The 27,257-nt window shown below is 45.3% G+C and overlaps 1 protein-coding gene across 2 annotated transcripts; it reads left to right on the top strand.

The window, feature by feature from the left end:
• The first annotated feature begins 15 nt into the window (after nt 1-15).
• Nucleotides 16-13,112, top strand: SDHAF2 (succinate dehydrogenase complex assembly factor 2). Of its 2 annotated transcripts, none has more exons than XM_068556606.1 (4): nt 16-113; nt 4,244-4,467; nt 4,548-4,657; nt 12,367-13,112. In XM_068556606.1, exons 2-4 carry the CDS (start codon nt 4,244-4,246, stop codon nt 12,495-12,497), a joined length of 465 nt encoding a protein of 154 aa, XP_068412707.1. In that variant the 5' UTR covers nt 16-113; the 3' UTR covers nt 12,498-13,112. The 2 variants fall into 2 exon arrangements, with proteins under 2 accessions (XP_068412707.1, XP_068412706.1); XM_068556605.1 differs by having other exon boundaries at nt 31-154.
• The last annotated feature ends 14,145 nt before the right edge of the window (nt 13,113-27,257 follow it).

Genomic DNA, 27,257 nt, shown 5'->3' on the forward strand with positions numbered 1-27,257 from the left:
CGCCATACGCAAGGACGTATCTTCCGGCTCAGGTCCTCAGAGCCGCTGTCTGCGGGACTGGTGCCCGGAAGTTCCCGGAAGTGGCCGGGCCTCAGGCTTCTGCTGCGGCTCGGGTAAAATGGCGGTGGCCGCTGTGTTCCCGGCCCTTGCGCGGGTGAGGAGAGTGGGGGTTCTAGGGTCCTAGGCAGGCCGCAGTGAGAACTGTATCTCGTCTTCCTCTGAAGTGGAGGCCGAGAGAAGCGTCCAACTGCCTGATAGCCCAGGGCAAGGGCAGACCCAAGGAGAGGTCGATCTTGCAACGTAGGGAGATTCAGGTTACATCCGCCCTTGCCTGAGCCCACTGTGTGTCTGTCTCGTAATATCGTTGAACCGTCAGTCTTCGTGGGAGACCCAATTCAGATTTCACCTATTTCCCAGGTGGAGCTGGCCCGACAGCCTCTGGGCGCCCCTTCTCTCTTTTTTTAAGTCTCTCTGTTCTTTTTAAGTCTTTAGTATCTGTCATGGTTTCACATAGTTTCATAAGATCGTTTTTCTTTTTGAATATAGGCTGTTAACACTGTAAACTTCTCTCTTAGAACTGCTTTTGCTCAATCTCATAGTTTTGTGATGTGTTTTTGTCTCCAGATATTTTCTAATTCCCTTTTGATTTCTCTTTTTACCCAGTGGTGGTTCAAGAGTGAGAGTGTTGTTTAATTTTCACTTATTTGTGAATTTTCCAGTTTTCCTTCTGCTGTTGATTTCTAGTTTCATTCTGTTGTGGTCAGAAAATATGCTTTGTATGATTTCAATCTTTTTTGTTAAGACTTGTTTCGAAACCTCACATGCTGTCTAACCTGGAGAATGTCCTCAGTGTGCTTGAGAAGAATGTGTATTCTGCTGCTGTTTAGTGGAATGTTCTGTATATGTATGTTTGGCCCTTTTGGCTTACAGCGTTGTTCGTGTCCTCTACTTCCTTATTGATCTTCTGTCTGGATGTTCGATTTATTATTGAAAATGGCTTTTGAAATCTGCAAATATTATTGTGTTACTATTTCTCCCTTCAGTTCTGTCAATATTTGCTTCATATATTTGGATGCGCTGATATTGGTTGCATGTGTACTTGTTGTATCCTCGTGGTGAATTGACCCTTTAATCATTATATTATGTCCTTTTACAATCTCTTTTGACAGTTTTGACTTAAAGTTTATTTTATCTGATATAAGTAGGGCCATCTCTGCTCTCTTTTGGTTACCTTTTGCATGGAATATATTTCAGACTTTCACTTTCAGCCTACATGTTCCCTTACATCTAAAATGAGTTTTTTGTAAGGCATATAGTTGGATCTTGTGGGGTTTTTTTAAATCCATTCAGCCACTGTATGTGTTTTGATTGGTGAGTTTAATCCACTTACATTTAAAATAATTACTGATGGGGAAGGACTTACTATTGCCATTTTGTTCATTGTTTTCTATCTGTCTTGTAGCTTTTGTGTCCCTTTTTACTCTTTTGCTGTCATCCCTTGTGTTTCATTGATTTTCTTCTATAGAGACATGCTTCGATTCCTTTCTCATTTTCTATTGTGTATAGGTGTTTTCTTTGTGGTTATCGTGGGGCTTACATAAAACATTTTATAATCTATTTTAAACTGATAATAACTCAATTTCAATCTCATACAGAAGCTGCTCTTTTACTCCTCCCACCTTGTTATTGATGTCACAATTACATATTTTTGTTGTGTATCCATTAGCGTATTTTATAGTTTTTTGTCTTTGTCTTTTAACTTCTAAGCTAGAATTAAACGTGATTTACCCACCATCATTACAGTGTTACAGTATCCTGTGTTTGTTCTATGTATACATTTACCAGTGAGCTTTATGCTTTCATATGTTTTTGTGTTACTGTCTAGCGTCCTTTGTCTCCTTTGGGTTTCTTCAATTTGGATGTCCATTTCTTTCCCCAAATTGGGGAAGTTTTTGACCATTATTCCTTCAAATAAACTTTCTGCCCCTTTCTCTCTTTTTTCTCCTTCTGGGATTCCCATAATATTTATATTGGTCAGCTTGATGATGTCCTGTAAGTCCCTGAAGCGTACTTCACTCTTTTTCATTCTTTTCCTTTTTCTTCCTCTGATTGGGTAGTTTCAAATAAACTGTCTTTGAGTTCACTGATTCTTCTGCTTGAACAAGTATGCTATTTAACCCCTGTAGTGAATTTTTCAATTTGGTCATTTCCAAAATTTGTTTTTGTTTTTTATTAAATATTTCTCTTCATTGATATTCTCATTTTGTTCTTGCATTGTTTTCCTCAGCTCATTGAACATCTTGATGACAGTTATTTTGAGTTATTTGTCAGGTAATTCGTATACCTCTGTTTCCAGGGTTGGTTTCTGGAAGTTTGTTTTATTTCTTTGATTAGGCCTTGTTTTGCCATTTCTTCATGCACCTTGCAACTTTGTGCTTAGATCCATGCATTTGAAAAAACAACCACCTCTCCCAGTCTTTTTGGACTGACTTTGTACAAGGAAAGACCTTTGCCAGTCGGTCCAGCTAGAGAATCTAGGGGCCTGTCAAGCCTTTTGTGTAGAAATGTCTTCTCTAGACTTGTGCATGTAGATTCCCAACTAGAGGGATTTGCTGGCTTCTTTTTTCAGGCGCTCATAATCTCTTGCTCCCTCTGGTGTCCCTTTGTGGTACTACAGGTTCTCTGGAGCTGCCGCAAGCCTCCCAGCTCTCCTTCTCAGCAGCCCCCAGGCTTCAGAGTATCCCAGGTCCCATGAGCGCTGCAGGTTGGCCAAGACGGAAACCAGTCTCTTGTGCAGCTCCTTGAAAAGCAGGAGTTTCGGATGCATGCTCCTCCTTTCTTTCCATTGGCCTCTGTCTGCTGTACCATAGGTCCTCAGAAGCAGCAGCAAGCCGCCCGGCTCTCTTTGGTTTTCAGAGGCCCCCAAATATCTAGAGTATGCTGGGCCCTGTCAGTGCTCTGAGACAGGCAAGACAGAAGCCATTCTCTCAGGCAGCTCCCCAAAAAGCTGGAACGTAGGACACACATTCTAACTCTTCCTCCCCAGGTAGAAGTCAGGAATTGGGGGTTTTCTTCTGCTTGTTTTGTGCTAAGCCACAGGTAGGGACGATGGCGAGTGAGTGTATGCTAGTGCAAACCCTCACCTATTTCTCAGCAGCCCCCAACCTGGCACCTTTTCCGTCACACTTAGATTCAGACAAGACAGAAACTAGTCAATCAGGCATCCCCCTGAAAGGCTGCATATTGGGTGTATGTTTCAGTCTTTTCTTTCCCTCCCAGGGAGAAGCCAGGAGCTGAGAATTTTCTCCAGTTGCACTGGGCTAAGCCAAGGGGAGGGACTATGTTGAATGAGTACCATAAATTTTTCTTCCAGCTGTAGTGCAGCTGGTTTTGTGCTCACCTGAGGTTCAGGAGCCTCTTAGCTGGTTTCTGGATTTCTCATAAAGGGAATTGGTTGGTGTATTGTTGGGTAGTTTGTGTCTCCGTGGGAGGAGGAGAGTGTGGGACTTCCTGTTCCACCATCTTGCTGACGTCACCACCTTCTCATTGCGTCTTGATAGTTTTTGCCCTTCTCTAGATTGGGAGACTTTGGGGAATTAGGGACCATACCATCACCGTATGCTCAGATTTTAACCCAGGCAGGTGATTAGAATGCAAACCATATTGTAAGAATTTTAAGGGAATGCAAAGGAAGGAGAAAATATTTCTGCTGGAGAGGTTCTGGAAAGACACTGGTTAAGAACATGTTTGCAGTCAGGGGTGGGTTCCAGTCTTCACAGCAGTTACTATTTGGGTGATCTTGGTAAGTCATTTAACCTCTCCGAGCCTCAGCTTCCTAAGCTGTAAAGTGGGGACAGTGTCAGCATAACTTCTTTTTTTTTTTTTTTTTTTTATTGAGGTATAGTTGATTTACAGTATTTTATAAGTTTCAGGTGTACAACGTAGTAGTTCACAATTTTTAAAGATAAAACTCCATTTATAGTTATTATAAAATCAGCATAACTTCTTAAGGGCTGAAGGAGATCAAATGCATTTTGCATGTAGTAAGTGTTGAGTGAATGACAAGGATGGTCGTCCTTGTTAAAAAGTTGTTTGTGGGGACTTCCCTGGCGGTCCGGTGGTTAAGACTCCGCATTTCCACTGCAGGGGGCGCAGGTTCTATCCCTGGTCGGGGAACTAAGATCCCGTATGCTGAGGCCAAAAAAAAAAAAAAAGTGTGATATTTGTGGCTTATTTGTTTCAGATGCTTCCTCTGTCAAGGCGCCACCTAGTGTCTCCTTCACTCAGAGTGACATCATTCAGACGCTGCTACAGAGGTGACAGCCCGACAGATTCCCAGAAGGACATGATTGAAATCCCTTTGCCTCCGTGGCGGGAGCGAACTGATGAATCCATAGAAACCAAAAGAGCCCGGCTGCTCTATGAGAGCAGAAAGAGGGGAATGCTGGAAAACTGCATCCTACTTAGGTAGGGGGATAGGAGTCTGGATGTCACTTCTCTTTGACTGGAGACTGGCTTTTCAACTTCTTTTTCTTTCTTGTTTCTAGCCTCTTTGCTAAGGCACATCTGCACCACATGACAGAGAAACAACTGAACCTCTACGATCGCCTGATTAATGAACCCAGTAATGACTGGGATATCTACTACTGGGCTACAGGTACTGGGCATGATAAGCAACATAAGGTGAAAAATAGGATGACTTGGGCTGATTTGAGTCTGGAATGGTATCCTGGGCAATTTTTTTTTCTTTTATCATGTAGTAGACTCTCAACCCAAACACTCTTCAAATTTTTCCAAAGCGTGCAAGATTTGTTTTATGAGGTAAGGTTCTTTGTTTGCAAGCAAAAGAAACCTATTCTGTCTAACTTAAGCAAAAAAGGGAATTTAGTGGAATTGTACGGGAAGCTCCCAGTATCAAAGGGAAGGTTGAAGAAAACCAGGCCAGGAATGGAGTGGAACGAGACAGCTCAGGCTGCATAGCACGAGGTCTCCAGGAGTCTCACTCTGGCACCACCTTTGTGAGGAATGAATTCTCACTGTGTATAGTTAGGATTAGCTTTGGCTTTGAGTAAAAAAAACCCAAACAATAATGGCTTAAAGAAGACAGAACAATGTTTCTCTTTCTCATAACAGAAGTTCAGAGGTAGATCCTCCAGAGTGCACAGAGGGGTTTCAGAGTCACGAAGGCCAGATTCCTCTTGACTTGCTGTTCCTTCACCCTCCACCTGTGTAGGGCTACCTCATGACCCAAGATGGCTGCTGAGGCTCTATCTGTCATGTCCATATTTCAGCCAGGGAAAAAGAGTAGGAGAGTACACCCCATTTTTTATGGATCCTTCTCAAGAAATTATACACCATAATTCCACTTATTTTCCACCTGTCACTCTTTAGTCACATGGCTACACCTCACCATAAGGAAGAAATAATGTAGCCTATTCCATGTGCCCAGCTAAATTGGGGATCCTATTATCAAGGAAAAATGGGAGAATAGATATTAGGAGGCTTCTCATCCATTTCTGTCACTCTGCATCTCCTGTTTTTGTGTTTCCACTCAATATTTGAACCTTAAAATAGAAGCTATTCTATAGGTTCCAAGTGTGAAGTGTGACGATAATACAGGGTCTAGAGGCTTATATAACCGTTAGAAAGCCCACAGAGTGTAAAATATTTACTATCTGGCCCTTTATAGAAAATATTTGCCCCTGACTTAGCATAGGGCATTTGACATTCATCCATGTTGTTGTATCAGTAGTTCATTCTTTTTCTTTTTTTTTTTTTGGCTGCATTGGGTCTTCGTTGCTGCGCTCAGGGTTTCTCTAGTTGTGGCGAGCGGGGGCTACTCTTTGTTGCGGTGCATGGGCTTCTCATTGCAGTGGCTTCTTCTGTCACGGAGCATGGGCTCCAGGCATGCAGACTTTAGTAGTTGTGGCTCGCGGGCTCAGTAATTGCGGCATGCAGGCTGTGGAGCGCAGGCTCAGTAGTTGTGGCGCACGGGCTTAGTTGCTCCGCGGCATGTGGGATCTTCCCGGACCAGGGATTGAACTTGTGTTCCCTGCATTGGCAGGTGGATTCTTAACCACTGCACCGCCAGGGAAGTCCCAGTAGTTCCTTCTTTTGTATTGAGTGGAATTGCAGCGTGTGGATGTACCACAGTTTGTTTTTCTGCTGACCAGTTGAAAGACATTAGGATATGTCCAGTTTTAGGCAACTATGAATAAAGCCTAAACTGTAAATCTTTGCATACAGGTTTTTGTGAATGTAGGTTTTAGTTTTTCTTGGTAAATGCCCAGGAAAAGGGTTTCTGGGTCATATGGTAAATGTATGTTTAACATTATAGCAAACTTTATTGATGGACATTAAAATTTGAATTTTGTCTAATTTTCATGTGTCATGAAATATTCTTTTGACTCTTTTCCCTCAACCAGTTAAAAATCATTTTTAGCTCACAGACCATACAGAAATGGGCAGTATGCCATCGTTTGTCAACTCCTATGCCAAGTAAAAGAGGCCAGACTCAAAAGACTCTACACTGTATGATTTCCATTTATATGGTATTTTGGAGAAGGCAAAACTACATAGCAGAAAACAGACCAGTGATTGCCCAGGACGGAGTGAGAGGGGAGGAGGAGATGTTCCACATCTTTACCAACACTTGGTATTATCAGGGTTTGATTTGTTTTTGTTTTTAGCCATTCTAAGAGGTATGTAGTGATGTGTCACTGTAGTTTTAGTTGGCACAACCCTAATGACTAAGGATATTGAGGGTCTTCTCTTTTCTTTTCTTTTAATATTTATTTATTTATTCGGCTGCACTGCGTCTTAGTTGCTGCATGCAGGATCTTCGATGCGGCACATGGAATCTTTTAGTTGCGGCACGCGGAATCTTTTAGTTGCGGCGTGTGGGATCTAGTTCCCTGACCAGGGATCGAACCTGGGCCCCCTGCACTGGGAGCGTGGAGTCTTACCCACTGGACCAGCAAGGAAGTCCTGAGGGTCTTTTCAAGTCATTTGCCATTCATACCTCTTTGGTGTTGTGTCCCTAAATCTTCCTCCTGCCTTTTTTTTTAATTGGGTTTTTTGTTTTCTGTTTCACTACCAGCATTTGATGCTATAAATTTCCAAGCACTGCTTTAGCCTTATGATACAAATTTGGATGTGTTGTGTTTTCATTTTCATTCAATTCAAAATAGTTTCTAATTTCCCTTGTGACTTCCTCTGTGACCTGTGAGTTATTTAGAAGTATGTTTAATTTTCAGATATTTCTAGATTTTCCAGGTATTTTTCTGTTATTGATTCCATTGTTGCCACAGAATGCTATATATATGTATGTATGCTATATAATTTCAGTTCTTTTAAATTTCTTTAAATTTGTTTTATGGCCTGAAATGTGTATGTCTTTTTTTTTTTTTAATATATTTATTTATCTTTGGCTGTGTTGGGTCCTCGTTGCTGTGCACAGGCTTTCTCTAGTTGTGGCCAGTGGGGACGTTGCTGTGCACGGGCTTCTCATCGCAGTGGCTTCTCTTGTTGCGGAGCACATGGTCTAGGCGCGTGGGCGCCAGTAGTTGTGGCTTGCGAGCTCTAGAGCGCAGGCTCAGTAGTTGTGACGCATGGGCTTAGTTGCGCCGCGGCATGTGGGATCTTCCCGGACCAGGTCTCGAACCCGTGTCCCCTGCATTGGCAGGCAGATTCTCAGCCACTGCGCCACCTGGGAAGCCTGAAATGTGTATATCTTAATAAATGTTCCATGTGCATTTATTTGAACACAACATGTTGTTCTGCACTTGTTGATGAAGTTTTCTGTAAATATCAACAAGGTCAAGTTGGCTGATACCGTTCTTCATGTCTTGTACATTCTGGTTGATTTTGTCTGTACTCTCTATCAATTAATAAGGAGTGTTGAAATCCCTAACTATAATTGTGGATTTGTCTATTACTCCTTTCAGTTCTCACGGTTTTTGCTTCATATATTTTATAGCTCTGTTATTATGTGAAGACATATTTAGGATTGTTAGATTTTCTTGATGAATTGAGTCCTTTATCATTATATAATGTCTATCTTTATTGCTGATAGTTCCAAAGTGTCTGATAGTAGTCACTCCAGCTTTCTTTTGATTAGTGTTTGCATGGTATATATTTTTCCATTTATATTAGTTTTCTATTGTTACCACAAACTTTAGTGACTTTAAGCAACAACCGTTTATTAGCGCACAGTCCTGTAGGTCAGAAGCTGTGCCCAGATCTCACAGCCTGAAATCAACATCATCTCTTCTACATTCCTGCCCGGAAGCTCATTCAGGTTTCAGGGAGCATTCATTCCCTGAGGCGTAGGACTGAGATACTGGTTGTCTTGCTGTTAATGTCTTTCAGCTTCTAGAAGCTGCTCTCGGGTTCTTGCCACATGGCCCCTCCGTCTCAGCATTGGAGATCCTCCCTCATGTGGAATCCCTCTCATGCTTCAAATCTCTCTGACTTCCCCTTCTGCCACCAGCTGGAGAAAATTCTGCTTTTAAAGAGCTCACGTGATTAGGTCAGAACCACCTGGATAATTTTCCTGTCCTGACTGTGCCGTATAACGTAACCCAGTCACGGGTGTGAAGATCATCATATTCACAGTCCTGGGGATTACACAGGGCTTGTACACAGGGGAGTGGGAGATACTGAGGGCCAACCTAGAAGTCTGCTTACCACACCATTCTTTTAATTTATCTTTGTCTTTTTATTTAAATTGAGCTTCTTATAGATAGCATATATAATCATTCTTTTTTATCCAATCTTATAGTCTTTATCTGTTCATTGGTGTGTTTTGGCCATTTACACATAATTAATTACCAGTGTGGTTGAACTAAAATCTACCATCTTTTTTTTTGTTTCCTATTTCTGCTGTCTGTTCTTTGTTCTCTTCCCCCTTTGTTTCCATGGATTTTTTTTTTTGAGTATTTAAAATTTCATTTTATCTCCACTATTGGTTTATCATTTATATCTCTCTATAATTTTTTTAGTGATTGCCCTAGGATTTACAGTATACATCTTTAATTAATCATAGTCTACCTTCAAGAATAGTATACTGCCTCATGTATAATGTAAGAACTTTCAGTAGTACACTCCAATTTCTCTCTTCCATGTTTTGTGCTTTTGTTGTCCCACTTTTTACTTTTACTTACATTGTAAGTCTACACTACATTTCTATTGTTTTACTTTAGACAGTTATCTTTGGAGCAATTTAAGGGAGAGAATACATTGTATTTTGTATTTGTAAATATGTAAATTATAACACATATATAAATATGTATGTAACATATAACACATATTATGTATAAGGTACATTATATTTACCTTCATTTTAATCATCTCTGGAGATCTTCATTTCTTTACGTAGATCCATGTTTCTCTGGTATCATATTCCTTCTGCTTGAAGAACTTCCTTTAATATTTCATTTAGTGTAGGTTGGCTATAATGAATTCTCTCAGCTTTTGTTTGTCATTTCAAAAGATATTTTCAGTGGATATAGAATTACAGGTTCACAATTATTTCTTTTATTTTTTAAAATGTTTTATTTATTTATTTATTTATTTTACTTATTTACTTGGCTGCGCTGGCTCTCAGTTGTGGCAGGTGGGCTCCTTAGTTGCAGCTCACCAGCTCCTTAGTTGCGGCATGCAAACTCTTAGTTGCAGCATGCATGTGGGATCTAGTTCCCTGACCAGGGATTGAACCCAAGCGCCCTGCATTGGGAGCTCGGAGTCTTAACCACTGCGCCACCAGGGAAGTCCCCACAATTATTTCTTTCAGCACTTTACATGGGCCCTCTTCTTTTGTGAGGCTGTTAGTATGCGGGATCGAGTCAGTCTGGTTAGGAATTGAGCTGGATTTGATCTGTGTTTTCTGCCTTATGTTATTGTTGGAAATTTTTCATCCATTATCTCTTCATATGTTTCTTCTGCCTCATTTTCTTCCTCTTTTCCTTCTGGGATTCCAGTTACACTTAGTTTAGACTGATATTGTCCCACAGCTTTTGGATTCTGTGTTTTGTGTCTTTTACTCTTATTTTTCTCTTCATGTATTAGTTTGAGTAATTTGTATTAGATAATATTTATTGACCTTTCTTCCACTTCACTAATTCCTTCCTTGACCATTAAATCTTATGATGAGTCCATTTTGCTTATGGGCTACTATATTTCTGTTTTCATTTTTAACATTTCCATTTGACTTTTACAATTTCCACCTCTGCTGGAGCTCCTTATCAGTTCATGCATTTTTCCTACTTTTTCCACTAGCACCTTTAACACAATAGTCATAGTTACTTTATTTAAATCCCCTATCTAATAGTTCTAACATCCGCATCATCCCTGAGTCTGTTTCTGTTGATTGCTTTGTCCCTTCACAGTGTGTTGTTTCTCACTTTTCTTTTGTGTGTGTGTTAGACACATTTGATTAAATGTTAGACATCATGAGTGAGACAGTAAAAACTGAGGGAAATGGTATTTGTGCTTAGAAATGGGCATGATTCTTCTGCCGGGCTGTTGGAATGGGAATCGAGTCAGTCTAGTTAGGAGTTAAGCTTACTTTGAATTTTGTTATTGCTTTGGTTCCCTTCAGTTCACCACCAGCCTCTATTGTTACCATGTGCATCTTCCTGTATTTCTGTGCTTCAAAGGAAATCTCTCTCCATGCTCTTGCCCTCTCCCAGCTGTAGATACCTATTGATTTCCACTTGGTGCTTGTTTGTTTGGGGAAGAGAGGGTATTCTCTATTATCCTGGTCCAGCTTTGGTCCCTGTGGCCATGGGTCTCGGGGGTGGGCTTTCTCGTGATCCTGCTGGTCCCATCAGGGTAGAGGATTTTTTTTCTTTTACCCTTCCACCAGCCCAAATGTGTCCTCACATGTGCCCTGTAGGAGACAGGATTCACTGATCTACTCCCAGCCCCTTGAAGCTTTTGTTCTTCGGAGAAGGAAGGGCCAGGCTGGGCATTATGCTTTTTTGGGTGGGCGGGCAGTATTGGCTGCTCCCCTCCTCCTGGCCTGTATCACTGAGGGAGGCTTTCTCCAGCTTCCTGCTCTGGACACAGTCTTTGTCATGCGCATACTTAGTGGGGGATTGTTGAGAAGAACCTGCACATTGGGGCAAATTCTCCTTGTGTCTGTGGCTCCCAGAGATTTTGTACTCTCAGGCTAGCCTACTTGGCTTTCAGCAGTTGATGAACAATTTTAGCTAAATTCTTCTTACCTGTTTGTTTGTGCCCAGCGCCTCGTCTTCCTGTGCCCTGTCTCAAGTGAGCATGTGTTCATGTCCATTTTCTCCTTTGAGGGGTCTCTCTTTGCTTAGATTTTATTCTCTTGGGTACCCTGTGACCTCAGCTGTCTGATGACTTCAGAAAGTTATGACAGTTCTACTTTATCTGACTTTTTCTTGTTGGGATGAGTATAATGTTCTTTCTAACTTTCAGCATCCTAGGGGGAAGCCTAAACCTCCTTGATCTTATTCTGATTGTCACACACAAAAAAACAGATGCCAGGTCCACCAGATGCCAGGCTCTGTGCCAAGTGAGGGGAAATCAAACTTTGTTTTGGGGAATTCCCTCTCCTAGCATTGTAGTTAGTCTTGCTAGGAGGGTAATTCCAAAGCATATCACCTAAGGTTTCCCCGTGGGAGGCTTTGCTTGTAATTTGAACCTTAAGTGAGCATCTCACGGTTGGAAAGAAAGATCAGAGGTGAGCAGCATCCTGCCAGACTCTTCCTCTGGCCTGAGGCTGGCATCCTCATCTCTCTGCTCTTGGTGCGTTTGTTGCCTCTCCATGCAAATCTGGTTCTCCAGGTTCATGTTAATTTGGGGGGCCTCTATTAGCTTTCCAGTAAATTCTTTTATGCTTAAGTTTACTAGAGTTATCAGTGGCTGTCACTTACATCCAAGGATTTCTGCCTCAGGAAATATATAGGCTAGAAGGGAAAACAGTACTCAGAAAACAATTGAAGTACCAAATGCAGAGCAAAACAGTACGGCCAAGATTGGACAGGCCAGGGGTCAGCAAAATTGCTCATGGAAGACCAGATAGTAAATGTCATCGTCTTGCAGTCATATGGTCTCTGTGGCAACTACTCAACTCTGCCATCGTAGCACAGAAGCAGCCACGGACAGTATGTAAACAAGTGAGAGCAGCTGTCCCAATAAAGCTCTTTACAAATACTGGCTGCTATAGGTTGCCAACCCGCGGTACAGGCTGCCGTGTACATTCAGAGGAAGAATGCAGCTGCTCTGTGTATCCACTGTGGTTTTTGGCCAAGGCCAGAGTTTCGAGTTTCAAGATTGTTATAACTGACAACTGACTGACCAACGTAATTCTTTTTGCCCATCCTTCTCTTGCAGAAGCAAAACCAGCCCCAGAAATATTTGAAAACGAAGTCATGGCCCTGCTGAGAGACTTTACTAAGAACAAAAACAGAGAGCAGCGACTGCGGGCCCCAGATCTCGAATACCTCTTTGAAAAGCCACATTGAGCTGAGCGCCACTGCCTGCCTGGCCTCTGTCTGCGGATGCTCACTGCTTATGATGGGTATTGGCCTTGATGTCCTGCTTCTCCTTAGATGCTCAGCCCACCCAGGCCGTTGGTCCTGTCTCCAGTGATGGACCCGCCTCTCTCCTGAGGACGTGTAAATGTTCAGTGTATCTCATTCTAAGACCTTGTGGTTCCGTTCTAAGCCTCAAAGCAGTTTGTCTAAGTTACCGGTGTTCGGGCCTGACTTTCTCTGGCTCCACAGGAGGGCACTGTAGGGGAAGCGGCTGTGCCAGCTCGTTGCTTCAGCCAGAAGTGAGCTCAGTGCAGAGGGGCAGCCAGCTCTGCATGCTGTGTGGAAAGCTCCCCGGGTGACCCAGGGCTTTGTTCCAGTGAAATTCCCCCTTCCAACCTGGGATGGTTCTTTCTGCCAAGGGAAGCTGATCCAAGCCCCCTGAGCGGAATCCTTCAAAGGCCCAGCGGGCAGAATGAGGGCAGTGGGCAGGAACGGTGTGGGTGTGCTGCTCAAGAGTCAACATCCTCATCAGATTTTCTCTAAAATGCTCACTTTGTGAACTGAACGATAATTGAATATTAAAGAGTATTTTAAAAAGGAAAATCACAACTCCCCAGCCCTCACACAGTTATTTTAATTTTGTCTCTTCTCATGTAACCCACAGGCATACATTTATAGAGCTTTACAAGGTCACAATCGTAGGTTTTATCTTCATGCAGCCCTATAGCAAACATTTTCTGTATTTCTACAGTCTCCATGATCGTTTTAGTTGACAAACTAATAACGCATAAGAAATAATATGTTAGGATGAATTAGCTGAAAGTGTTTAGCTCTAGGACTAGAAGATTTTGACATTGCCAGGAGGGTAGTCTCACTGGAGGAATTTTCCCCTAGGAGCTGTAATCCAATCAGAATGGCCATCACCCAGACTGGGCCAGGACCATTAAAGGTGAGGAAGGCAGGCCAGGATTGCTAGGCAGGCGGTTGGTGAGCACAAGAGCTGCACGCAGGCAGGAAGTACATGTTTCCAGCATTATTGAGCTTCGGGGTTCCCACGGAGCTTCCTCGTGGTCCTGCCTGCCCCTCAGTGTTCCTGGCTGAGGAGAGAAGAGGAGAGAACCAGCCTTTATTTATTTACCTTATCTCAGTAGAGCTTCACAGCTCCCCTGCAGACAAGTGGTGTCACACCTATTTTGTAGATGAGAAAGTGGGCTCAGAGTGATTTGTCCAAGATTAAGTCACTACTCAGTCAGAAAGCCAGAATCTTGCTTAGTTCAGTCTGTCTCCAAAGCTCATGAACTTTCTGCCAGAACATGCTACCTTACTGGTGGAAACTGTGTAGAAATCTACGCTCTGAGAAGTTATAGCAAAGAAACTTGACAGTTCTGAGCCATGACCTGTGTGTCACTTAGGGCAGGGGTCCCCAACCCCCGGGCCATGAACTGGTACTGGTCCACGGCCTGTTAGGAACCGGGCCGCACAGCAGGAGGAGAGTGGCGGGTGAGTGAGCAAAGCCTCATCTGCTCCCCATCGCTCGCATTACCGCCTGAACCATGGCCCCCTCCCCCCCACCGTCTGTGGAAAAATTGGCTTCCATGAAACTGGTCCCTGGTGCCATAAAGGTTGGGGACTGCTGACACAGGGGACAGGAAGCTGCCAGATGCTTCCCAAAGTAAGCCCTTGGTCACCCACGGTAGCTCTCGTAAGTGAGGGCAGGCACTGGTTACAAGTCAGATCCTGACTCTGCTGCTTACTGTCTGGATAAATGAATTGGCTTGAGCCTCGACTTCCTCATCTATAAAATGGGGATGATGACGCTCCCTGTCTTAACTATTTATGAAGAGCAGATGTGAAGAGATAAAGCACACGGAGCTCTTCCATTGTCCCCAGCACGCTGTAAGCTCTCGGTAGATATTAGGTGTCAGCGTTAGGTCATGGCCTCAGCCTGAGATTTAGGAGCTGTCTCCTAACACAAATGGCCTGGCATGTCAGCGAGGTCACCAGAGCTTCATGCAGAGCAGAGTCCTGCAGGTAGGAAAGCCAGACCTGTTAAGGAACCACGGGATGCCTTACCAGCCAGTAAAGACTGGAGACAAAACAGACCCTGGTGTCAAGGACTTCAGTGGAAAAATCTGTAGCAGTGTCTCCTAAGCAAGGAATGGGAGTGAGAAATGGGGGGCAGAAGCAGACATCGATCGCCCTGAGAGCTCACCACAGACTCTGGCCAATCTCTCGGGCCTCATTTGATGTACTGTGTGGAGAATGTTAAACAGAGTTTATGTAGAGAGATGTCTAGACTTGTCAGAAGTGCACGAGTTGGGCAGTGACTTACGCATCTATCCTGGACTCTTATGCAACAGATCCCAGCAGCCAAGTATGCAGCTTGGGCTTTATCCCCCGGGGGTTTGATCTCTCCTAACCCTGATTTTGTCTTATTTAACATAACGTTCAGCTGCTGCCACTTTGACCTGGGAATGGCATGCTTCTAAAGGAGTTGTTTTCTTCCCAGGCTGCTGTCTTGTGTCATCTCTGAAAGTGAAGGATCTTGCTTAACTTCAGCTGCTCAGTGTCAGACCAGGGGTGCTATGTAAACAGTTTTTCCCTTTATTAGGCATTAAGTAAAACTAGGCCAGCCACAGGACATTTTTTAAAAATTAATAAACATATTGCAAGGGCCAGCAGCCCCGCTAGGATCTGTGATGAACAAAGCTGGACTTATTCCTCTCCCTGTGACACATCACTGCTCACTGACCTCATTCAGAGCCTCTGTGGGGCACACAGGCGTCTGGCTCTGCCCTGTCCCATCTGAAGTGGTCTCACAAGACCTGTTGCACAGGCTCCCACAGCAGACGTCAAACTGGGGCAGTAAAAGCTGTCCTCTCCCCATCATTTCCTCTCTTAATCATTTTAAGTCTTCAGAATCCATAAGCCAAATCCCTTTTGCCCGACCCTGAGCCTTAGATGGGGCATATCTGTCGGGGTCATCGCAGAGGCACCTCTGCCTGGTGTTGGCCATTGTCTGGAGGTCATCTGCTCTGTCTCTTCAGCTCAGCGAGGGTGGCACTGACCCAAACCTTGTTCATATTTTTAAACATCCCCAGGCAAAGATTCCACTGGGAGAGTAGAGAGTCTTACTTTTATCTTTCCATCCATCTGCTGCTATCGTCGCTAGACAGGAAGTTTCCATGATGGGGAAGTTCACGCAGCCTTAAATGGCAAGCTGGGCTGGGAGACCTGCGCTGACAGCATCTTACTGGTACAGCCCGTCGTATCTGAGGATGGAGGACTTGCCATCCTCCAGCTGTCAAGCTGAGGGTGCTGATCAGCTCCCAGTTAAGCCACCTTGTTCGGCTTCCCAGTGAACCCTCTGGCACTGAGGACCGGCGTTAGGCTCTTCCCTAGTCAGGTGATGTGACTGGGAAGACGCATTGGTGAGACAGGTGACCTGAGGCAAGGAGTGGAGTGCTCCTTTGCCTTTAAGGAAAAAATGTCTGTCAGCAGTCAGACATTTCAGGGCGGATGGTGGAAAAGTTGAAGCTATCCAAGATAAATAACATCAGGCGTCCAAGGAGAAGACGTGCAGAGGAGAAATCTCCCTCCTCGTAACCTGAGAGGTAGTCTTTTGCTAGGTCCCAGGTCTCGCCTGAATCCAGATACTCCTGCCAAGGAGAATGTTCTCCTTAAAAGGACAATGTGAACACATTTTACATAACTCCACATCACAGCATGTAGAGTTAAAAAAGCAAATTATGATGTTAAGATGTACATTTTGTTTCACAGTGGATTTCAGTTAGTCAGTATGTGGTGAAATGTTCACATCTGGTGATGCCCTGGGACACGTGTTGGAGAAATAGAGCAGAGCGTTTCAGGGCAGCTGCTTGGGGGTCAGGCCTAAGGTAGAATCCTGGCTCTCCCATCGGTCAGTTGGGTGACCTTGGTCACGTTGTCTAACCTCTCCACGCTTCCGTGTCTCATCTGTAGAAAGGAAAGTCAAAGAACCACCTCACGTGTGGGTGTAAGGACTAAAGAAGTCACCTGTGTGAAGTGCTCAGCACAGTATGTGGCACCTGAGTGACACTCGTAATCACGGCTAATGGTGGTGTTGGCCGAAGGCACACCCAGCACCGCTAAGAGCTTTCCTCGAATGACGTCACTCAGGCCTCACAACGGATACGAGACAGGCACAACTATCACTCCCTTGGCCAGGTGAGGAAAGTGAGGCCTGGTGAGCTGAAGCTGCTTGCCGGAAGCCGCAGGCGGGAAGCCGGGGGGCTGGAATTGGAAGCCGGGCCTCCAGGGCCTGTGCACCGAGGCCCCGTCTGCTACCTCAAAACACGGAACTGTCGTCATTACTCTTCTGCTCCTGACTCCTCACCTGAATCTTGTCTTGGTCCGTGGAGGACTGTTGTGCAGAGCCCTTCGCAGAGACCCCCCTCTCGGTTCCCTATAGGCTCCCCCCTCCCCCTCGGGCCCTGACTCTTGTAGAGATGATGTCACAGCCTCAGCAGTTCCAGCTTGAACACCTGAGCCCTCCAAGCGGGACGGGTGCAACCTAGCTCTCCAGGTGACGGTCTGGAGTTCAGAGAGACTGCCTTTGGATTTTCGGGGGGCCAGGGGCAGGGCTCGATCTCTGCCCTGCTTCAAGGCTTTCATCCTTACCCTGAGCAGCAGAGATGAGGATGGAAGCTTTCTGGGTCTTGCTGTCACTATCCGTCTTTTCCCTCCAAGCCACAGGCTGTCTCTGAGAGCTGGATGCGGCTGGTCGGAAAGACTATGTGAACCCCATTCCAGGGCCCCGAGCTGAGTTGTCCAACCTCTATTGCGTCCACTGGCTCCAGCACTTTTGCTGACAAGCCACTGCTGGTTGCTCCTAAGAGCACAGGCTCTCCCCTGCTCCCCTGTCTCTCTTTGCTCCCACCCCTCAGCAGAGTCATGCAGAGGTGAGAAGGTTTTAGTAGATAACTTATACTAGATACTGTGTTTCCTGCGCAAATAGAAACAGCAGCGGGCTTGGTCCAAACAGGAAGAGTGATGCTCAGAAATCTAATTAGAAAGATACACTGTAACGGTCTTCACTAGATGCTGGGGATCAGAGAAGGATTTTTTTTTTTTTTTTTGGCCACACTATAAAGCATGCGGGATCTTAGTTCCCGAACCAGGGATCGAGCCCATGTCCCCTGCAGTGGAAGCCCGGAGTTTTAACCACCGGACTGCCAGGGACGTCCCTATAATTTCACTCTTTATTTCACTGATTCACAAGCAGAGGTTGTCAGCCCTAGCACCATGTGCTAGGCCTAGTGCCAGGCCCAGGAGACAGAGGTGAATGAGATACAGCCCGTGCTCCAGAGGACCTTTGATGGAGGGATAAGCGAACAGAAGAGAAGTGAGGATTGGTCCGTGTGTCTCAGGCACTGACTCAACTGGGCACAGGCCGTGGGACATCCAGCCTCATGTGACAGGCGCACCTCCACACCAGGCCGTGGAGCTCTGAGACACCTACTTTTAATATCCTGGAAATAGCTTCCCTTGTTCTGAATTCACTCTCACCGATCAATTTTATGAGGGTCTGGCAGACTCAGCCCTTGTAGCCACTCCCTTTGCTGTGATTTTGCAGGGCCCTCCCCTCTGACCCTGGGGTCAGCCAGGGCCTTGCTTGGCCAACGAGATGTCGGTTATCATGAAGTAAGCAGGGCCTTGAAAAGCACTGGCACAAGTGGGCTTGCCGGACCGCTTGTACCTCTTCTGCCACCACCTGAAAGCCTGCCCAGCTTAGCTTTCCGGAGGATGAGAGTCACGTGTCCAAGTCATCCCTGTCCCCTTAGCCAAAGTCAGCTGGTAGGTAAGTGAGACTAGTCAAGACCAGAAGAATTACCCAGCCAATCCCAGTCCAAACTGCAAACCCAAAGACCCTTAAGCTAAATGAATTCTTATTATTTTAAGCCACCAAGTTTGGGGGTGATTTGTTATGCAGCATTATAGCTACATACAGTTACCAACAGTATTATAGCTGTTGGTAACTGATAACAGATGGTAATTGGGCTTCCAGTGTAGATTTGCTTACAGAGAAAAAAAAATCACCGACTGACCAGCATGAGTGAGTATCCTGTCCCCTGGGCAGGTGAACTTCTCACTATAATACTTTTTAAAAGGAGGCTGCTTAGTATATCAGACTCTTGTGAACTTAGTATCAGCCTCATATGAACACATGTAATTCCTCCTCGACTATTTGAACAGCCAACATGTACCGAGTGCTTTCTCTAGACCACACATTGGGCTAACACAATACCTGCATTGACTCACTCAGTTCCTATAACAGCCCTATGAAGTAGGTTGTACTGTTATCTTCATTTTGCCAATGAAGAAACAGGCCCAGAGGAATTGAGTTACTCGCCTGTGGTGACATTGGCTTAGCACTTGGGCAGAAGTGATCAAAGTGATGTAGGATCCTTGAAAAGTAGGAGTTCTGTGTTCTGCACTAGCGAAACACTGGGTAAAGCTAATGCCTGCTCTGACTGGGGAGGTACCCTATGTGTTTTCCAAGCTGGCAGCCCACAAGGAAGAGGCTGGAAAGCAGAAAACCAATCAATCATCCCTATTGGCTACTACCGGCTGCATTTGGTGAGGATTTAGAAGGACAAGATGAGCTCAGCAAAGAATTACCTGGTGCTCAAGTAGGAATGAAAGGAAATAGAATCCAGAAGTCTTGGGCCTTCCAGGGTTAAACATCTATACGCTAAATAGAAAAAGATGAGATATAAGCAATGCTTTGGGCAACAAAGGCCCAGTAAGACTTTTGCCTTAGATGAAGCGTCTCAGGACAGGATCAGATTAAAGGCATGCCTCCTATTTATTGTTCTAAATGTGCCTCAAGATAGACACTGAGGAGGGGAACCAGCAAAACAAGTTAGGCTCAAGAATTAGGTCTAGGGAAAGACTGGGTGAGTGTGGCTACTGGCACATGAAACCTTTTCCTTTCCTGCTCTTCACAAGTCAACTTCTCCGAGGGGTTGACTACACTGTCTCCACTTCCTTGTCTCCTTTCCTTATCTTATCTTCACCTCTCTGGCTTTCCACCTCATTATTTGAATGAAAGCATCTCTCACTAAGGTCACCAGGACCTCCATATTACTAAATCCAGCGGACATTATTCAAAGCTTTACTTTTCCCTCTGACCAACGATAGAAACCTCCCTGTCCCTTGGTTTTCATGATTAAGCATTTCCTTTCGTTTCCTTCTGCCTTTTCAGCCCCACCTCTACCTCTTTGGAGGCATCTCAGCGCCCCCCCCGACCCCCCCACCGTCATTAAATTTGAAGTTCCTCATGATGCTGTCCTAGGAGCCCTCCTTTTTTCTCTCCGTACTCCCTCTAGTGATCTCACCCACCCCAGGGTATGGACAATTCTTTTTTTTTTTGGCCGTGCCGCGCACCTTGCAGGATCTTAGTTCCCCGATCAGGGATTGACCCCGGGCCCATAGCAGTGAAAGCGCTGAATCCTAACCGCTGGACCGCCAGGGCATTCCTGACAATTCTTAAATCTATGTTTCAAACCATACTTTCCTTTGAGCTCCAGCCTGCACATCTAACTGCCAGCTGGACTCCTCCAGTGTGTCTCAAAGGTCCAGCAAACTCAGCACATCCAAAAGGGAACCAGGCTATTCCCCTTTCCTGACCCACCCCACAAAACCTCCCTAGTCTTCCTCTGTAGTCCCTCAGTGAAGGGCATCAGTATCCATCCAGTCACTCAAGCTAGGAATTGTTCTGAACCCCTCCCTCTCCATCCATTTCATCCCCAAGACTGGTTGACTTACCTCCAAAAAAGCTCTTGAATCCATCCACTTCTTTCTGTCTCAGCATCATCACCATGGTCAAAGCTACTCCCATCCTTCAGCTGGACAACTGCTACAGCCATCTGAACCCCCTTTGAATCTTTTCTCTACCTGCAGCCCTGAAATCAGTGTATTTCTATGCATGGTTCTGACCATGGCTTCCCCCCTCCTGAAAACCCTTCAATTTCTCTTAAGTAAAAATGAAAACCCTTGATATGACCTTTAAGGTTCCTGCCTGGGATGCCCACATCTTAAACCTCATCTTGGCCTCACTCTCAGTTTCTGTGCTCCAGCTCCTCCTAGGCTCCTTCAGCCTCTCATCCTCTCCACGACCTCTCCCACCACAGGGCCTTTGCACGGTTCCCTCTGCCCAGAGTGCTCTTTCCTCCCTTTCCTTCTTCACTCCTATCCTCTTTGAGATCTCTGCTCAGGTGCCACTTCCTCAGAGAAGCCCTCCCTAACATCTCAATTTTAAATCCGTCACTCTGATCAATGCCCGTCTCCCCATTGGACTTCAAGTTCCATGAGGACAAGGACTAGATCTATTTTTGTTCACCTGAGATCCGTAGTGCCTGGCACATCACTTGGCATGTAGAAGGTGTTCCCAATTACTTAAGGAATGAGTAAAAAAAAAAAAAAAATTGATGCGTCAATCTGATTGCAGAGCTCAAAGCAAACCTTCCCAACAGCAAGAGCTGTGGGTCTGCAGGGGTCAGAGGCCTCTTGGGTCTCCTGCTGTCCTGAGATTTTTTTTCCCCCTCCCTAGTTCCAATGGTTCAGTGTGCTTGAAGGATTGGTCCCCTTCTTTCCAGGTGGCTGGATGCCCTCGGACTGGGGAGAAGGGTTTTAACGAATAAGATCTGTCTTTCTCACTGTGGAAAGTGGAGACAGTTCTTGGTTCTCTGCCCAGGCGTCTGGAGGACCTGAGATGCTAAAAGGAGCGAACTCCCAAAGCCAAGCATGCTTCAGGAAATAGATGCACCAGAGGGCCCTGGAGCCGGGGCCGCTGGGGTCCATCCTCCCCTGCTGAGTGTGGGCCTCACATTTCCCACAAGGCAGCAGAAGTAGCTGGGACTCGTGTCTGCGTGGGTGCTCTGTACTTGCTCGCTCTCTGCTTTCTTACTCCCCGTTCAGTGTGGTGGACCTTCTTAGAATCTCCCCCGACCACTCATCCCCACCAAGCATGTATACTCCCTGCCTTGGTTGTATCCTTCAAACTGTTTTCCCAGGTAGCAATGTTCTCCGCCCTTCCCAGATGCAGGGAGGCAGGTGGCGCTTACTGTGGCCTCCCAAGCCAGGCTTTCCCTGGGTCGTCTCACAGCAAGCCTCCTTTCAGAGGAGATTGCATTATCCCATTTCTACACGAGGAAACAAACTCAGAGAGGCTTGCCCTCGGCCACGCAGCTGGCAAGCAGCAAAACAGGGTTTAAATCAAGGTTGCCCCAGAACTTGTGTACTTCCCAGCACCCCACTTGTCCCAGACTTACCCTGTTCACTCATTGCCATCGTGAGCTCTGCCGTATCCATGCACCATCTATACTAACATTCACTTGCTCTCGTTCTTAAGTTGAGCCCCTTTTTATTTAAACAAATTAATTTTATTTTATCCTTTTTAACTCTTCTTTTTTTTTCTTTTGGCCACGCCACGCAGCTTGTGGGATCTTAGTTCCCCAACTAGCGACTGAACCTGGGCCCTGGCCGTGAAATCGCCAAGTCCTAACCACTGGACCACCAGGGAATTCCCTAGACAAATTAATTTTAAAAAGAAACTTTGTATCATCACTGTAAATGGGAAAAGTCATATCAATAGTGTCACTTGCCAAAATTAAAAAGGTTAACTATAAAAATAAGTACATAAAATGTTATTGAATTTTTCTAAATTATAAAAAATTTCAAACATACAGCAATGTTGAACGAGTTTTACGGTAAGCACCCAGCACTTAGATAACCATTAACTTTTCACTCTACTTTTCACTCTACTTGATTCGCTGCATATCTGTCCATCTTTCCATCCCTCTTTCCACCCATTCATCCATCTACTTTTGGATGCATTTCAAAGAAAATTACAGACATCAGAACACTTCCCCTAAATACTTCAGAATGCATATCGTTAACTCCACTTTGATATTTTGTATTTAAAGTTTTTTTCTCTTTTGCTGTAAAATGTACGTACAGTGAAATGCACAAATCTTAACTCTACGTTTGCTGAGTTTTGACAAATGCTTGCATCAACCTCCTGTCAAGATGCAGAAATTCCCATCACCCCAGAAAGTTCCCTCATGCTCCATCCCAGTCGGTCCTCACAGCACGCCTCCCCACAGCCCAAGCAACCATATCTCTGATTTTTTCTCTGCCATAGATTAGTTCTGTCTGTTGTAGAATTTCATATAGATGGAATCGTACAGTGTGGACTCTTTTGCACGTGCCTGCTTTCATTCAGCTCAGTGTTGTTGAGGTTCATCCGTGTCATCGCACACATCAGTATTTGTCCGTGTTTAATACTGAGCATGCGTATTCCATTGTCTGACTCGACCACAGTTAGTCCATCCGTTCGCCTGTGAATGGACACCTGAGCTGTCGCCAGTATTGGGCTATTATGAATGAAGACACTACAAACAAGTCCTGTGAACACATGTTCTTATTTCTCTTGGTGAACATCTAGAAATAGAATTGCCGGGTCATAGGAAGGTATATGACTGGCTTAAAAGTGACTGTCAGGACTTATTTATTTATTTATTTATTTATTTATGGCTGTGTTGGGTCTTCGTTTCTGCGCTAGGGCTTTCTCTAGTTGCGGCAAGTGGGGGCCACTCTCCATCGCGGTGCGCGGGCCTCTCACTATCGCTGCCTCTCCTATTGCGGAGCACAGGCTCCAGACGCGCAGGCTCAGCAATTGTGGCTCACGGGCCCAGTTGCTCCGTGGCATGTGGGATCTTCCCAGACCACGGCTCAAACCCGTGTCCCCTGCATTGGCAGGCAGATTCTCAACCACTGCGCCACCAGGGAAGCCCTGTCAGAATGTACCATTTTACACTTCCACCAACAACGTATGAGAGATCCAGCTGCTCCACAGCCTTGCCAGCATTTGGTGTTGTCAGTGCCTTAAATTCTAGCCATTCTGGTGGGTATGTCCTGGTGCCTCACTGTGGTTTTAATTTGCATTTCCTTGACAATGAATGCTGTTGAATATTTTTTCACATGCTTTTTAGCCATTCATATATCTTCTTTTGTGGAGTATCTGTTCAACTGTTTAGCCCATTTTATTTTATTTATTTATTTTTAAATTTTATTTATTTTATTTTTTGGCCGAGTTGGGTCTTCGTTGCAGCACATGGGCTTTCTCTAGTTGCAGCGAGCGGGGGCCACTCTTCGTTGCGGTGCACAAGCTTCTCATTGTGGTGGCTTCTCTTGTTGCGGAGCACAGGCTCTAGGCGCGTGGGCTTCAGTAGTTGTGGCTTGTGGGCTCTAGAGTGCAGGCTCAGTAGTTGTGGCGCACGGGCTAAGTTGCTCCACGGCATGTGGGATCTTCCCAGACCAGGTATCGAACCCGTGTCCCCTGCATTGGCAGGCGGATTCTTAACTACTGCGCCACCAGGGAAGTCCTGTTTAGCCCATTTAAAAATTTGGTTCTTGTCATTTTATTACTGAATTGTAGGTCTTTATATGTGCTACATACAAGTTGTTTGCCGGATATATGTTTGCAAATCTTTTTACCAAGTCTGTGGCTTGTCTATTCATTTTCTTAACGTGACTTTTGAAGAGCTGAAGTTTTAAACTTTGATGAAGCCCAATTTATCAGCTTTTTCTTTTATGGTTATTGCTTTCTGTGACCTGTTCAAGAAGCCTTTCCTTATCCCCACGTCATGAACAGATCTTTATATCTTGAATGAATTTTTAGGTATGGTGTGAGGTAAGGCTTGGGGTTCTTTTTTTTTTTCCCATGTGCATATCCAGTTGTTCCAGCATCATTTATTAAAAAGACTTCTTTTCCCATTGGATTGCTTTGGCAACTTTGTCAAAAATCATGTCTGTGACTGTAAAAACAAACAACAACGTTATTAAATTTTTAAAAATTTTAATAAAATGTTTAAATGAAAATTAAGTGCACGTAAAAGTACTCTAGGGGCTTCCCTGGTGGCGCAGTGGTTGGGAGTCTGCCTGCCGGTGCAGGGGACACGGGTTCGGGCCCTGGTCTGGGAGGATCCCACATGCCGCGGAGCAGCTGGGCCCGTGAGCCACAGTTACTGAGCCTGCGCATCTGGAGCCTGTGCTCCGCAACAAGAGAGGCCGCAATAATGAGAGGCCCGCGCACCACGATGAAGAGTGGCCCCCACTTGCTGCGGCTGGAGAGGGCCCTCGCGCAGAGGCGAGGACCCAACACAGCCATGGATAAATAAATAAATAAAATAAATAAACCCCAAAAAAGTTAAAAAAAAAAAAAAAGTACTCTAATTGTTACAAAAATTCATATTTAAAAATAAGTTCCTCACTGAGAAAAATGGAAGTGGTTACACTCATGTGTCATCAAAGGATACTTAGTTTAATATCATTTAAATCTAAAATGAAGGTGAAATTCTCCGTTAAGACAATTTTCTTTTTTTTTTATTAATTAATTAATTTATTTTTGCTGTGTTGGGTCTTCGTTTCTACAATTTTCTTTTTAAGCTGTGATATTAACCAACTCTGAGAATGCCAACAGCCATATGCATATAGGTGGAGAGTTTGAAGGATTTCAGCTGGCTTCTCCAATACAATTATCTATTGGTTTGTCCCATTAAAAATGGTTGTCAATGTCCAGGCATAATGTTTGCTGTGGTGGCCCCCCACCTGTGCTGTTCATTGACCATGTGGCAGGAGAGACAAGCCGCCACGTGGTCGGTGTCCTGGTCTGTGTCAGGAAGACAGCCGAGACCGGACGGGACGCCGGCAGTCTGGTTCCAGCCAGCCCTCCTCACCCGTGGCATTGCCTTCTCCTAAGAAAGGGCTTTCTTTGGTGTACTGCTTATGTGTGCCGTTCCCATGACTCAGCAATTTAAGGATATAAGTTGTTAAGAACCTGTTTGTCTACAACCCGCCTAAAACCTCAGGGAGGGTGCCTGCTTTGGGAACCTCACTGCTCTTTGGGGCCCGCTCCCTGTTTCCTCCCAGTCGCTGCCTCGCCTCTCGAGGCCTCTGCCAGGGGCACAGCAACCCAGCGCTCTCATCTCATCCTCTCCCACTCTCTGCATCCCCCCGCCTGGTCCAGGCAACTAACCCCAACCCCACGTTATCTGCCTTGCTCTCCAGTTGTGGTAGCACACGAGATTCCACTTAATAAAATGGCCTTCATCTATGAAAACAAGCTCTCTGATTCAGCTTGAAAGTGATTTCCTCGAGGCACTTCCTTCTAAGAACTCTCAGAGAGCTATAAGCAGAGAAGTGACTTAGATCTGTGCTTTAGAGAGAGCGTGGGGACAGGGAAAAGGCTTTCCAGGCAGAGGAGGTGAGACAGTGCATGGCATGTTTGCAGAGTCTTGAAGGGGTCCCACTTGTGAGGCTGCAGCAGAGGGCGCCTGGTGGGAGGGGTTAGAAATGAGGCTTGGAAGGGAGGATGGCAGATTTTCTATGCCATGCTAAAACCTTTGGGCATCTTTCTGAGATAATATAATACAATAATGTTTTAAAATTATAATGCTTGGGAATTCCCTGGCGGTCCAGTGGTTAGGACTCAGTGCTTTCACTGCTGTGGCCCAGGTTCAATCCCTGGTGGGGGAACTAAGATCCCACAAGCCATGTGGCATGGCCAAAAGAAAAAAAATTATAAGTTAGGGTGGGTTAGCTTGCAGGCTTTGGAGTCAGCCAGGCCTGGGGCGAGTGCATGAGTGTGTGTGTGTGTGTGCGTGTATGTATGTGTGTGTGTGTAGCATTTGCCACCCGCCAGGCAGGCAGTGTTCTAAGCAAGCACATTACATGGAATTACATGGAATCAACTGGGATGAGAACCCAGCCAGGTCAACCTCCAATACCCTTGCTCATACTGCTACCCTCCATGGCCCCTGGGGGGCATGGAGAGATTGTTTATTGTTTATGTTAACCCTCACCTGCTACAAGTTCCCTGGAGGAAGGGACCGTATATTACACTCCATTCTATCCCCTTTTTTAACACAATGCCTGGCACATCATTGGTGCTCATTAAATGCTCACCGAGTGACTAATTGATCGGATAAATGAAGGTGGAGGCTCTTTGTGGAGCTGTCTCTACTGGATGCCAGACTATTCAAGTGTGTGGCCAATGGAGCTTGTTCAGGAGACCCAGCAAGTTAATGGAGAATGTTTGAGTATTTTATGAGGTTCCCTTAATGTCCTAAACTTACCACACTCTGCAGGCGTTTCCTCTCCCTCCTATGCATGCTCTAGTTACAATCTTTCTAATAGAAAGGTGTACTTGTCAGGTTAGGCTAGACTATGATAGGAAATAAACCCCCCAAATTTCAGTGGCTTAACAAAGCAAGGTTTACTCCTCACTTGTGTCAAGTCCAGTGTGAACTGGGCATCTCTTCAGCACAGCTCCTTCACGTGGTGACCCAGCCATCCAGGCTCTGCCATCTCAGAGTGTGGTCTCCACAGCTGCCACCGAAGAGGTCGAGAGAGTGGCGAGGACTCCCATCCTCTCAATCCGGAAGCGACACGTGTCACTTCTCACAGCCTGTGGGCCGGAGCTCGTCATGTGGCCCTGCTGTCTGCAAGGAGCCTGGAAAGGGTCGTTCTCCCAGGGATCTGGGAAGAGGAGAGAATCAGACCTGGCTGAGCCCTAGAAGTCTCTATCCCAGTCTGCCCTTCTGATCTCCAAATACTGCATTTGATTCACTCTTTTTTCTACACACAACACACAGGAATGCCCCCTTTCCAAGAAGAAAAACCCAGCCCCTGCCTCCAGCCCAG

This window comes from Eschrichtius robustus, chromosome 11, assembly GCF_028021215.1.
Source record: "Eschrichtius robustus isolate mEscRob2 chromosome 11, mEscRob2.pri, whole genome shotgun sequence".
NCBI lineage: Eukaryota > Metazoa > Chordata > Mammalia > Artiodactyla > Eschrichtiidae > Eschrichtius > Eschrichtius robustus.